The sequence below is a fragment of the Bos grunniens genome, chromosome 12, assembly GCF_055505025.1.
Source record: "Bos grunniens cultivar Pamir isolate PY7600 chromosome 12, Bosgru_T2T1.0, whole genome shotgun sequence".
Lineage (NCBI taxonomy): Eukaryota > Metazoa > Chordata > Mammalia > Artiodactyla > Bovidae > Bos > Bos grunniens.
Window position 1 is genome coordinate 13,007,299 of NC_141176.1, and position 13,616 is coordinate 13,020,914.

Genomic DNA, 13,616 nt, shown 5'->3' on the forward strand with positions numbered 1-13,616 from the left:
TGCCAAGCGGTAGGAATGGCATATGACCCAACTCTCTTAACATCTATGGTCCTATATGTGACCTTACTGGATCCTCTCTCTGTACCATTTCTTTCTTCTTCTTCTTTTTTTTTAAGTCTGACTTGGTTCCTATAAGCTTCCTGCTGCCACATTCAAAATCTGCCTCATTTAAAGCCACTTTGAGGGTGCAGAAACCAGGGTTTGGGGGAGAGGGTTCTGGTTTCCTAAGCTTGCCAAAATACATAATCAGAATCTATATTTGGAACCTATATGCTAGAGGCTGCACCCTCAGTGCTCCTGAGGATGCTTCCTGCAGAAAAAAAAATGGCGGGGGGGGGGGGTCGTGGGAGGAAAGAGGAGGTGAGACAGGCAGGAAGGGCCTTCAGACATCACTAAGTCCGACTTTTTAAATCCTGTAGGGGAAACTGAGGCTCAGGGATGCAGACTGACTCAGGAACGTCTGTAACGTCACCTTCATCCTTGACCAAGGCATTGCCTCGCCTCTCCCCCTACCCAGCTCTTGGACTTTCAGACAGCCCATCTCCTCGAGCTTCAGACGGCGGGCAAGTGGTGTCTGGGAACCGCTGGACCAACCCACTGCCTCCACCCCCGAGGGCCCCGACGGGGAGGGAGGAGGCCTTTGAGTGAGAGAGGCAGGGAGGGAGGGCGAAAGGAAGGAAGGGGAGCCCGGGGTGGGAGTGGAAGAGGCAGCTTCGCCCGGGGCGGGTTGGCTCGCGGGGCCAGCCCTCCCGAGGCGGTTTATAAGAGTTGGGGCGGCCGGGAGCCCTCCCCGCCGGTCCGCGCGCCCCCGGAGCAGCGCCGGGTTCTGAGCGCCCCGCGTCGAGGCCCGCCTGGCCGCGCGCCGGCTCGCGCCGCCTTCGGACTTGAGCGCGCGGCAGCCCAGCCCGGGAGGGAGGCGAGCGCCCGAGCGAGGGGGCCGAGCGCCATGCGCCGCGCCAGCAGAGACTACACCAAGTACCTGCGCGGCTCCGAGGAGATGGGCGGCGCGGGCGCCCCGCACGAGGGCCCGCTGCACGCCCCGCCGCCGCCCGCAACCCCCGCGGCCGCCGCCGCCTCTCGGTCCACGTTCGTGGCCCTCCTGGGGCTGGGGCTGGGCCAGGTCGTGTGCAGCGTCGCCCTGTTCCTCTACTTCCGAGCGCAGGTGAGTGCTCGCCCCACAGGGCGCGCGGGTGGGGCGCGCCCACCTCGACCCGCCAGCACTTGGCAGGAGGTGGAGTTTGGTTCCCCCCCCCGACCCCGGCCGGGCTTCCCCGGATCTTGCATATTCCGGAGGGGAAAGGGACTCTTAAATAAAAGAGAACGTGTGACTGCGGCGCAGCCGGGCGCGGGGCCCGGAGCGCTGGCCTCGGTCCCCGCGGGCGCAGCCCGGCCAGGCTGTTTCGCTGAGGCTGGGCTCGCCCGGCGTGGTGCGTTTGAATTTCCCCCGGCGAGACCGCATTGGTCGCTCACCTCTTTTGGAAACGATTACGCGCTTTTCTCCCCTTCTGTATCCTTCTTGGAGCAAAGAATGAACTTATTGATGTTCACTTAGGAACAAAATGGAGCGTCTCCAGTCAGGCGTCACCGACCTTTTCCCTTCCCACCCACCCCCCAGAGATTGCGGGGTCCTGGGGCCGGTTGCTTTGCACCGTGCCGGGGTGCGCGCGGAGCCGAAGGTCGCAATGCGTGCGCTGCCCGCAGCCTCTGGAGCATCGGGTGGCGATGCCCAAGGCATACAGATGGACCAAAAGACACAGCGTGGCCAGGGACGCCTAGTCTTAGGAGCCGGGCTTCTCTCGCTCTGGGTGAAAGAAGAGAGAAGGGCCCACGTGCCTTCCCACGAAGGTGGGCGGAGGAAGGAAGCGAGACGTGTGTGGAGGTGGTGAAGTTCTCTGCCCTGGCACAGCCTGGCGACAATCTAGCAAATAACCAAGCTTTTCAAAGATGGGGAAACCGGCTAGGGACTGGGGAGAGATAGTAGAAAGGAAGGGGTAAATTTGTAACATTATGCTTTCTGGTGGTTTCTGCTCTTGTGTTTTCTTGGAAATTGCTGTGCAGTTGCTTGGATTCATTCAAATATTCTTGTCTGGTGCTGTGAACTCTTTCTCAAAGGAAGTGGGGGGCTGACTGTGCATTTTTTTTTATGGGAAAAGAGAGTTGGGTTTGGACTTCATTGGTTTTCAGATTCAAAGGTGATTACTAAACCAAATTGGATGCATGAGACATGGCATTGCCTGGATTGTACAGGTTTTTGACATGTGCCAGAGTCCTGAGCTTGTCATCATAGACTTTTTGCTAAGTATTCAGTATCCACTAATTTGCATTTTGTAGAACTAGTTTATGAACTGAGACAGAAGTAGACATACTAGGCACAGTATTTTAGAAAATTTGTATTTGTATGTTAATAAACATATTTTCCTGTTGAGAAAGTTTTTCTAAAACCACAACTTTCAAGTAGTTTTCTTGCAACGTTGTCATTCAGTCGCTCAGTCCTGTCCCACTCTTTGCGACCCCATGGACTGCAGCAGGCTTCCCTGTCCTTCACGGTCTCCCTCCCGGAGCTTGTTCAAACTCATGTCCATCGAGTCGGTGATGTCATCCAACCCATCCTTTGTTGCCCCCCCTTCTCCTCGTGCCCTCGATCTTTCCCAGCATCAGGGTCTCTTAGATTACACAAATCTATATGAAAGTGATGAAACATTTTTCTTTCATTGGACTGCGCTGCAGCCAAAAATGGCTGATTTATCCATTTTCTCATCCGGTATATGGTCCTGCCCCCTCCCCCGTTTAATTCTTACATACTGAGTGCCTGCGCTGCACTTGGCACTATTCAGTGGTGCGGAATACGAGTTAAGAATCATTTAGTCAACATACAGTGCCCATCTGCTGTGTTGCATGCATGATGCCAGGTAATGATGGGGACTATAACAAAAGACTTTAGATTCCTAGTCAAATAAGAGAGAAGCATTGAGGAAAGAGACAGAAGATGCAGTCGTTCCCTCTTTTTAAATTTAATTAATTAATTAATTTTTATTTCTTGGTCCTGGGGCATGTGTGTTCTTAGTTGCCACCAGGGATCAAACTCAACTCCCCTGCATTGGAAGGGCAGTGTCTTAACCACTAGACCACCGGGGAAGCCCCAGTACTTCTCCGTCTTTTATCTCTTCTAACACCTTAGCATTACGGCATTTTCATAGCAGGAATTGTGAAGTGAGTATTCAGCACTGAAAGAGCTAGGGGATGAATGGATTGTAGGGACCAGGAACAGCTTAGATTGACAGGAACCATGGAAATGTGACCATTTCAAAAAGAATGACTTGCTGGGCTGTTGAAGAAATTGTTTGACCTCTTTGTACGGAGTCCCAGTATTAATGGTCTGGCGGGCTGAGAAGTCTAGCCTTCTCATGATCGTTTAGCAGTCTTGACGTCACATGGATAACAGTGAAAACTTCCAACAATTTTTTTCAAAGTCCACATGTAAGTTAATAAGCCTGGCTAGAAAAATTTCATTTGGAGAATTTAATGTCATCGAATTTCTGGGTACAGTTTTCCTAGATGTCATGAAGATTGGGATTCTCCAATATTTATATAAAATGTATTAGCCATTATGCTGAACCCAGCTTTGGGCTGCATTTTTAAAAAGTGGCTTTCTTCAGTAAAGAAGTAATATTTGGAACAATGTTTTCATAGGAATATCCCACTAGATGTGGTTAGGTTTTGCTGAGGATGATATCTAAAGGAGTCCTAGACATTTAGAGATACATTCAGAAGAAGGTACAAATGAAATAGAATGTTTGGAATTTGTTTCAAAATAATAACATGTTTGCTTATAGATCCACTGGTAACTGTTGAAACTCTATGGTCAGTACCTGTAGGTTGAGTCTACAATTCTTTACACTTTTACATTTGCTGGAAGCCTTCTTTGAAAGTTCTAGCTGAGAGAATAGACCCAGTTTGACCTGACACTGGTTGAATGTTTTCACTTACATCAGTTCCTTTGGATGAGAACTTGGTACCAAATGAGAGATAGATTTTTGATTTCCACTCAGTTTGTGGGTCACTTACTTGGGATTCCTGAGTGCATTTGAGTTAGAATGAAATCATCTAATATCAGGTAGCATGTTTGCAGTTTATAGTAAAAAAGAAAAGAAAATGGAGCCAGTTTTATTGTTTTTGTTTAAAAGTGAGAGAGGGAAGTCCTGAAAATCCTCAAGAATCACAACATTGTTAGTTGGCTATACCCCATTAAAAAAAGTTCAAAGAAAAAACAGTTCAATTTAGTTTTAAATGCATTTAGAAAAATATCCCCAAATAATGTAAAAAAAAAAAAATTATAGTGACTTAAAACGAGTTTCCCTTTCTCAACTCATGTTTGAATAGTTAAAAGTGAATGTGCCTCCCGAATGTTTGCAGATTGCTTGTGCCTAGATTAAGAAAAAAAAAAAAAAGTACTAGATCCAATGTAGATTGGCTTTTCCCCCACCAACCTTGCCAAAGAAAAAATAGCGTGTGGTTTGTGCTATATATTTACCACATAGTATTCATACTTCGGTTTACAAAGAAAAAAATCCCTTCCAAAAAGTTGCTTTTAAATATTGATGTGTATTTAAACACACACACATATACACACAACATCCATATAACCATATTCAAAGTTTAGAACTTAGCTATAAGATAAGTTTTTCAGAAAACTCAATCTCTCTTCCCTTTTAACTCTTTCCCCAAACCCTCAGCATGCACACCAACCTCCCTGGGCTGTTCTTTACCCAAGAAGGAGAGCCGTCACTACCAAAAGTCTGATGTGGAGGTGTGTGGGCTGGCGGCTTAAAAAACCAGAAAACGCAGCAGCACAGATGGCAAGCATCCTGCCTCAATTAACCCTACAAGCGATGAAGTTTCAAGGAAGCTTTCAGACTGAGTTACTTGCATGTGAACCACACCATCTGATACATGTATTTTTGAAGTCCAGTTTAAATCAGATATTCAAGATTCACTTAATATTTTCAGTCATTTCTAGTACAGTGAATTCATTTGTAAGTCAGTTTACTGTGATTTGGGGATTCCCTGGTGGCTCAGACAGTGAAGAATCTGCCGGCCGTGCAGGAGACCTCAGTTCGATCCCTGGGTGGGCAAGACCCCCTGGAGAAGGGCATGGCAACTCACTCCAGTATACTTGCATAGAGAATGCTATGGACAGGGGAGCCTGGTGGACCACAGTCCATGGGGTGCAGACAGTCAGACCCGACTGAAGCAACTTAGCATGCACACACGTGGCTGGCGCTGCACCCCTGCACCTCTGCTCCGCCCTTTCTCCTGGTCTCTATTTGCATGCACGGAGAGTTGCAAGGGCAGCAGACTAACATAGACATTTGGTTGTAGATGAAAAATAAGTTCCTAAGACACTTGCACCACTGTGTCACAGTGGCATGTTCACATTAGCCGAGACATGAGGACAGATGTCCACTGACCGATGACTAGATTAAGACGATATGGCACATATAGACAATGGAATATTACTCAGCCATAAAGAGAGTGAAACAATGGCATTTACAGCAACATGGATGGATCATTCTAACTGAAGTAAATCAGATAAAGACAAATACCATATGATATCACGTATATGTGGAATCTAAAATAGGACACAAAGGAACTTACTATGAAACAGAAATAGACTCAGACATAGAGAACAGACTTCTGGTTGCCAAGACAGAAGGTGTAGGAGGGACAGATTGGGAGTTTGGGATTAGCAGATGCAAACTGCTATATACACACACACACACACACACACACACACACACATATATATATGTAAAAAACTCAATCACTTTGCTCTACATTAGAAAATAATACAACATTGCAAATTAATTCAATAAAATAAAATTTAAAAATAAATTTCTAATGTATGACCCTTAAGTAAACAAAATAAGTGAGTATAATATCAAACTGAATGATGTCACACTTTCATTTCGGAAAATAATTGGTAACATTTATATATGTTTAGCTCTAAATGTGCTTCCCAGATGACTCTGGTAAAGAATCCACCTGCCAATCCAGGAGACACAGGTTTGATCCCTGGGTTGGGAAGATCCCCTGGAGAAGAAAAGGGCAACCCACTCCAGCATTCTTGCCTGGAGAATCCCATGGACAGTAGATGGTGGGCTACAGTCCATGGGGTTGCAAAGAGTCAGATATGACTTAGCAACTAAACAACAAACAAGCCCTAACATGACCATCTGAAACAGTGGTTCTCACTTACACATTAGATACACTCGGGGAGAGAGATTCAGTTGACCTCAACTCTTAGGGATATTGAATAAATTGGCCCAGGGTGGGACCTGGGCAGGGCTATTTTTTAAGAGAGAAAAGACTAAAATCTTTGCATCATATTTCTCTTCATTAAACCTTTAGCCATTATTGACCATATCAGTATTTTTGTGCTAGCTGGTATTACTTGTGAAAAAACTTTAAAAGTGGGTATCCAAGGAAATTTGGAGACATTTTAATAGTAGACAATTGATATTTGTACCTTTGGTATTTGAAAGCATCCCTTCTCAAACCTTAACGTGCAAGAGAATCACCTCGAATCAGAGCTAGAATGCAGATCCACAGGCACTGCCCAGGGTGGGACCTGGGCACCTGCATTTCTAACAAAATCTGGCTGATCTTGTAACCCTGAAGATGACAGGACTATACTTCCCACAGCAAGAGTCATGGGGGCTACTGTTTCTGTTGATGGCGCTCAGCTTGTCAGTGGGGTTGGAGCTTAACCAATGTTAGGGTCCCCAGGCGTTTCCCCACTAATACCACACTGTCTCTTTAGCTCAGCGGCTTTCTGGTGGTGAGCCAACTGAGGCCTTCGCAGGAAACTTCTTTCTTGAGGTCTAAACCCAGTGACCCTTCATATCAGTTGCCCAAGCCTCTCTGGTTTTGTGGGAAACTTACTGGTGTAAGTGGGCTTTTAAGCAGAACTATGGAATGGAAAGCTTGCCTTATATGAAATCTCAGATATTATGATTCGTACTCATTATCTTAGAGACATAAAAGACAAATATGGGTGGCAAGTAGTTTTGAGTCCTAAGTGACACCTCTCCCGTGATTTTAGACGTTACCAATCCTTTAATGTACAAGAGTGGAATGATAAAATTTGCATTGGTGGGTGCACATTTGTGGAAAGGCTATCATTTTGTTTTGAGAGTTTTGGATATGGGTAGGGTACTTAGTTTACTTCTGACAGCTGGTTCATAAATCTGCACATCTTCCACTGACTTTTAGAAAGATAATTAAACCAGGGATTGAGAGAGCTGGTATTAACTGACTGTGCTTTGGTTATGGCAGACTTATGTAATCCCCCCGCCTTTTTTTTTTAAATCTAGCCTGTACCTAAAAAGCAAGTGCACATGAAGTACCTTGAAGTTTTTGAAAGGAGAGAATGATAAATTAAGCCACTATTATTAAAACAATTAGGTAGCTAATTACCTCTCCTCTTTACTTGGCAGTTGAAACCACTACAAAGGCTCGTCAGAGCCCCAGGAGGAGCTGGCAGACAATTTAAAAAGTAATATATGAAGAAATGCTTGTGCTGGTACCTGTTGTAACTAGGCGACCAGCTATAACTCTGTGGGGATATTTTGGGTGGGACTATCCCACGCACTTCAAGAATTTTAGCATTCCCTCAGCATGAATATGTATAGGTGCTCATGAGCCCCCTTCACCCCAGCTGATCCCAAGCATCACCAAACACGTTTTCAGTCACCTTCTAACAGATGTAGCTCTCCCATCTAAGAACACTGGTGAGAGGTTCAACAAAAAGGGAAACTGCTTCTGGCTGCAGGTTTTCTTTGGGGCTAGGAAATGGATTTCTTCGGCTGATTAAAACACACATTGATTAAGGGAAAAGGCTAGGCAAACATGGCAGCTGAACATGATGTTAATTTCACCTGATTTATGTAGGTTTCATGCTTTGAATATCCAAGTGGGCTTCATAATCCCACATAGCGTGCTCCTTAGGACTTAAAAGGCTTGCTCTTCCTGTACTGAACACCGGTAGTTTCGTTGATGCCCTTCCCCTCAGTGAGGACTTGAATAACGTCAGACAATTTTGATAATTTCCCCTTGAATTACATGTGTACACGTGTGTTGTGGATGATAGTCAGATACTCATAAAAGCAAATTAGAAGTCAATGTTTGCACCAACTGGAGGGTAATTGTATTAATTGTTAGCTATTGGGAACCTGCATTCATTCTTCCAAGAATGAATTCTGTTGTCTCAGTCACACTTGACTCAACAGCAGAGTGATCAATGATAACCACTCTTATGTTCTCACACTTTTTTCCCCCTCTCAGATGGATCCTAACAGAATATCAGAAGATGACACTCACTGCATTAATAGAATTTTCAAGCTCCATGAAAACACGGATTTGCAAGACACAACTCTGGAGAGTCAAGACTCAAAATTAATACCTGATTCGTGTAAGAGAATTAAACAGGCTTTTCAAGCAGCTGTGCAGAAGGTGAGTCCACATTGAAATGATAAGTCAAGAGCCCTCACTGACTCTACTAATGCTGAAAATTAAAATTGGCTAAGTGCTGTTGACTTTGTTCTTTTTTATTTTAGTAATTTGTAAGAGAGCTAAAGAGAATTTTTTTTTGAGGGATTAGCAGAATCCTTTTGAAGTTGGTAGTGGTTAATTGGGCTTCCCTGGTGGCTCAGATGGTAAAGAATATGCCTGTAATGCAGGAGACCTGGGTTCCATCCCTGGGTCAGGCAGATCCTCTGGAGAAGGGAATGGCACCCCATTCCAGTATTCTTGCCTGGAGGATCCCACGGACAGAAGTGCCTGGAGGGCTACAGTCCATGGGGTTGCAAAGAATCGGACATGACCGCGTGGTTAATTATAGTGACCATCGGTGTTCATGCAAATATTCTTTCCTTTCTTTCTTTCTCTCCCCTTCCTCTCTCTCTCTTTCTCTTATTTTGGAGGAAGCATTTAAATTCACTCTTGAAAGGAGGACAGGGATGGTTTGTGGTAGTCAGGGAGCCAGTGTGCTGGTTTGAAATCCCTGCCTTAGAAACCATTCTCTCTGCTCAAGGATTCTCTACTGGCTACTTCCTTTATGTTGGGTTTTGAAATGGGAAGACCCCCTATTCCCCATCTGTGTGTGGATCCAGGGTTCTGTGGAGAATAAGTATTAGCTGGCCCTCTGTTGTCATCTGACTTGTGAGGGGAAGTGAAGTAGAGCAGGAGTTGATGTTGGGGGAGGGGAAATTCTCTGGACCTTTTCTGATTTTCCAGGAGAGCTGAGTGAGAAGGGAGGGGATGGGGATACAGAAGACAAATGACTTCTCTACAGTGACAGCCTCAGTGGAGAAATGCTGGAATAACTGCCTGTTTTGTTTTCCTGGATACAGTCCCCTGAGAATTCTGCAGCCTTGGCATTATTTTACTGACTCCAGCAAGAACTGGGTAGAGCCCCCCGACTCCAGGGTGTGCGCATGCGTCCACATTGATGCCTCGCATAACACATCTGATGGGTTCTTGCGTCTGCTCGGACATCCCAACCTCTAGTTTGCAGCTCCCTGGGCTAACTCTGATAATCTCACAGTAAATTCTAAATTTCTCAAATGCCTCAAACCTAAGTTGAAATTCGAGTTTCTTTTTAAAAAATTCACAAGTACTAATCACATTTTTTAAAAAGAGGATATGTATTGGATATAGAGGTAGGGAGAGATAAAACTGTTTTGTATAACCCTTCAGGCTGGTATTTGCTATATTTCAACAAATTTAAGAAACCACAAATTTTCAACTTACTTTATTATTTCATGCATCACAAAAAGAGAAAAACATTTGACAAAAGAATTAAACATAATCATTATAGATTCTAGTTGCATCCAGTTCAGAGATTCTGAAATATAAAAATATATATATATCATAGAATCAAAGAAGTATATATCGTTCTAATATCTATAAGAATGTTGTTTAAAAAGATTGTGTTTTCATTATATTTAGTGTGTAGATGCTTAGCTTTATGCAGTAGATGCCTATTTTATTTATTTTTGATGCCTATTTTAAAATGTAGGTGTAAGTTGGATCTTTTGATCATCTATTGTAATTTTTGAGCTATACAGCAACAGTAATTCCATTAGTCTAATTCATTTTTAAATGTTCTATAGCATTTTCTTTTTCTGCTTTTGCAAAAAATTAAACTACTAAAAACAAGAGAAAAATGAATAACTTCTGATTTTTCACTATCGGAAGCAATTGGAAATTGAATGACTGCTATGCTGTATTTACCTCATCTTAGGTTAGGTGGCGGAAAAGGCAACGGCACCCCACTCCAGTACTCTTGCCTGGAAAATCCCATGGATGGAGGAGCCTGGCAGGCTGCAGTCCATGGGGTCGCTAGGAGTCAGACACGACTGAGCAACTTCACTTTCGCTTTTCACTTTCATGCATTGGAGAAGGAAATGGCAACCCACTCCAGTGTTCTTTCCTGGAGAATCCCAGGGACAGGGGAGCCTGGTGGGCTGCTGTCTATGGGGTCGCATAGAGTCGGACATGACTGAAGTGACTTAGCAGTAGTAGCAGTAGGTTAGGTGGCACAGCAGTAAAGAATCCGCCTGCCAATGCAGGAGACATGGTTCAATCCATGGGATGGGAAGATCCCCTGGAGAAGGAAATGGCTACCTACTCCGGTATTCTTGCCTGGAGAATTTCATGGACAGAGGAGCCTGGAGGGCTACAGTCCATGGGTTCACAAGAGTCAGACATGACTGAGCAACCAACATTTCACTCTCACTTTCAAGTCTTTCCAAGTAGTGCTAGTGGTAAAGAACCCGCCTGCCAATGCAGGAAATGTGAGAGATGTAGGTTCAATACCTGGGTCAGAAAGATTCCCCCGGACGAGGGCATGGCAACCCACTCCAGCATTCTTGCCTGGAGAATCCCATGGACAGAGGAGCCTGGCGGGCTACAGTCCGTAAGGTTGCAAAGTGTCAAACACGACTGAAGCGACTTAGCACGCTTTCTTATCATTTTAATCATGTATATTTTGTGGGAGAAATTGTAGCATGTGAAGTCAGACTTATGTTTGAATAAATGTGATCTTGGGAGAGTACTTGATATTTCTTCACTCTGGCTTCCTTATCTTTAAAAACTAGAGTTCACAATCCCTCTATAATAGGATTGTGGTTGATTTGAATAAAAGATGTAAAGGACCTAAGCACAGTCCTGGAAATAGAGTATGCACTCATTAAATGTTTATATATTACTTTACCACCATTATTACTAATTCATTGTTATTGTTGATGATTTAATCAAAGACATATTTTTAAAGTTTAGATAGAACATGTTTGATCATTTTTCTAAAATTGCATTAAAACAATGCAAACAGTGAAACAGGTTGCAGAAAAGCACTGGGATGTTTTTATTACGAGCAACAGTAAATGTGTTAAGTACATATTATCCTTAGGAAACTTCCAGGTCTATTTAAGACTTAGACTTGATTTAAATAATGCAGTGATTCAGAATATAGAGAGCCTGTTCTTGAGACATTTATAAGCTGTGTTGTGAAGGACAGTATACTAGGGGAGGAAAGACATAACATTTGCAAGACCCTTAATTTAAAATTATCTTCAAAAATTCTGATCCACAGTGGGAAAAGGGGACTTACTGCACTGTACACTGTGAAATCTAACACTCAATTTGCTGTGCAGTTGATTTAGAATATGATGTTAGTTTTGGATATACAGTGATGTGATTCAGTTATTTTTCCCACATTGTAGTCCATTATAGATTATTACAAGATGTTCAGTATAATTCCTTGTGCTATTGTATGGATAGCAGTTCGTATCTGTTCATCCAGGACTCCTAACTTGCCCCTCCTTTCTTTGATCCCTTTGGTAACTATAAGTTTATTTTCCGTCTGTGAGTTTATTTCTGTTTGTTTATAGATTTATTTGTATTATTTTCTGGATTCCATGTATAAGTGATATAATATTAAGAGAGGAATGAAATATTGCCATTAGTAGCAACATGGATGGGCCTAGAGAATATATATAGTGAAATAAGTCAGAGAAAGACAAATTCCAATTCATTTTTATTCTTTTGTTCTATGTTTCATTTTTGTTCACTTTTAATCCCGCCTCTGAGATATTGAGTAACCTATCTATAAACAACAATTACAGGTACTAGAGGTCGTGTATTAGTTCAAAACTGAACCCCTAATTAAGGTAATTCTGGTTATGTAAATGATTGCTTCCTAATTTTCTATTTAGATCAACATATATTGAATCTCCTTACAATGGAAAGAAGACAAACTTTTAATTTCATTGGTACCCTGGTTCTTAAAAATTATGCTTTGGGTTTCTTCTGGAAAAATGAGTATGCAAAATCAGCCAAGATAATTTAGAAAATAAGTAATATTAAGAACATATACCATTAATGTTTACTTATGGGAATGCAAGGATGATTCATTTTAACAGGTCAAAGAAGAAAACGTTATCATTTGCTAGATAACTGAGAAGTGAGTGACACAATTTTGCACGTATTTCTGCTGTTTAAAATCCATTAGAAAGTAGAACTAGTTGGATTCTTGATGTTATCCTAAATAGCTCAAACTAAAAGTTAGCTAATGATGAAAAATAGGAGCATTTCTCTCACTATCAGGAACACAACAAAGATATCCACCATCCCCATGTTATTTAACATTGTTCAGAATGTGCTATCAAACACAATTACATATAGGAATGAAATAAAATATATAGAAGGTGGAGTTTGAATGTGATGTGCTTGTATACTTGGGAAAATTCAAAGGAACTGAGAGGCTACAAGAAAAATAAATCAGTTTACAAAAGTAATAGGTAATAATCACTAGCTGTCCCCATTTCAAACAATAATTAGAAAACATGAATGAAAGATTTCATTCATAATTTTTGAAAAGGCCGAAAAATTCATTTAACAAGGAATATACAAAGCTTAAGAATCGGACACGACTGAGCAACTGAACTGAACTGAATTGATACAAAGCTTATGCAAATAAAACCAGAGAACTCTACAGAGACTTTTAAAATAGGATTGGATAATGTAAAGATGGAACTGTGCAAAGTCATAATCCATAAAAGAGAACAAACACCTTAATGTAGACCTCATTGTGTGTGTGAATATGATTGTGTGTATATATATAATTTAATATAAATTATTTTGTATAAGTGGGTATAGTTTGGGTTATTAAAAAATGGAATTAGGACAGTTTGTTTGCTATTTTTAAAAAGTGATAGTGTTACCTCATGTCTTTCGTGCGTGCTAAGTCACTTCAGTCGTGTTCAACTCTTTGCCACCCCGTGGACTGTAACCCACCAGGCTCCTCTGTTCATGGGATTCTCCAGGCAAGAATACTGGAGTGGGTTGCCATTCCCTTCTCCAGGGGGTCTTCCCAACTCAGTGCTCAAACCCAGGTCTCCTGCACTGCAGGTGGATTCTTTACCATTTGAGCCACCAGGGAAGCCCACAGGATGAGTAGAACTTTTTATTAATTTCACATTTATTTTTGTTGTGCTATAGTATTTTACATGTTATTCATGGGTAATAATGTTACACACAGGTAATCCTTTTTAAAG

General features: G+C 42.6%; 1 protein-coding gene across 1 annotated transcript in view; it reads left to right on the forward strand.

Moving 5' to 3' along the window:
• Window positions 1-577: 577 nt before the first annotated feature.
• The window catches only part of TNFSF11 (TNF superfamily member 11), a 42,186-nt gene continuing 29,147 nt past the window's right edge, over window positions 578-13,616 (forward strand). Inside the window, exons 1-2 of the mRNA XM_086328471.1 lie at window positions 578-1,162; window positions 8,344-8,511. Coding sequence (XP_086184597.1) covers window positions 947-1,162; window positions 8,344-8,511 — 384 coding nt within the window. The 5' untranslated portion in view covers window positions 578-946. The remainder of the gene's footprint in view (window positions 1,163-8,343; window positions 8,512-13,616) is intronic.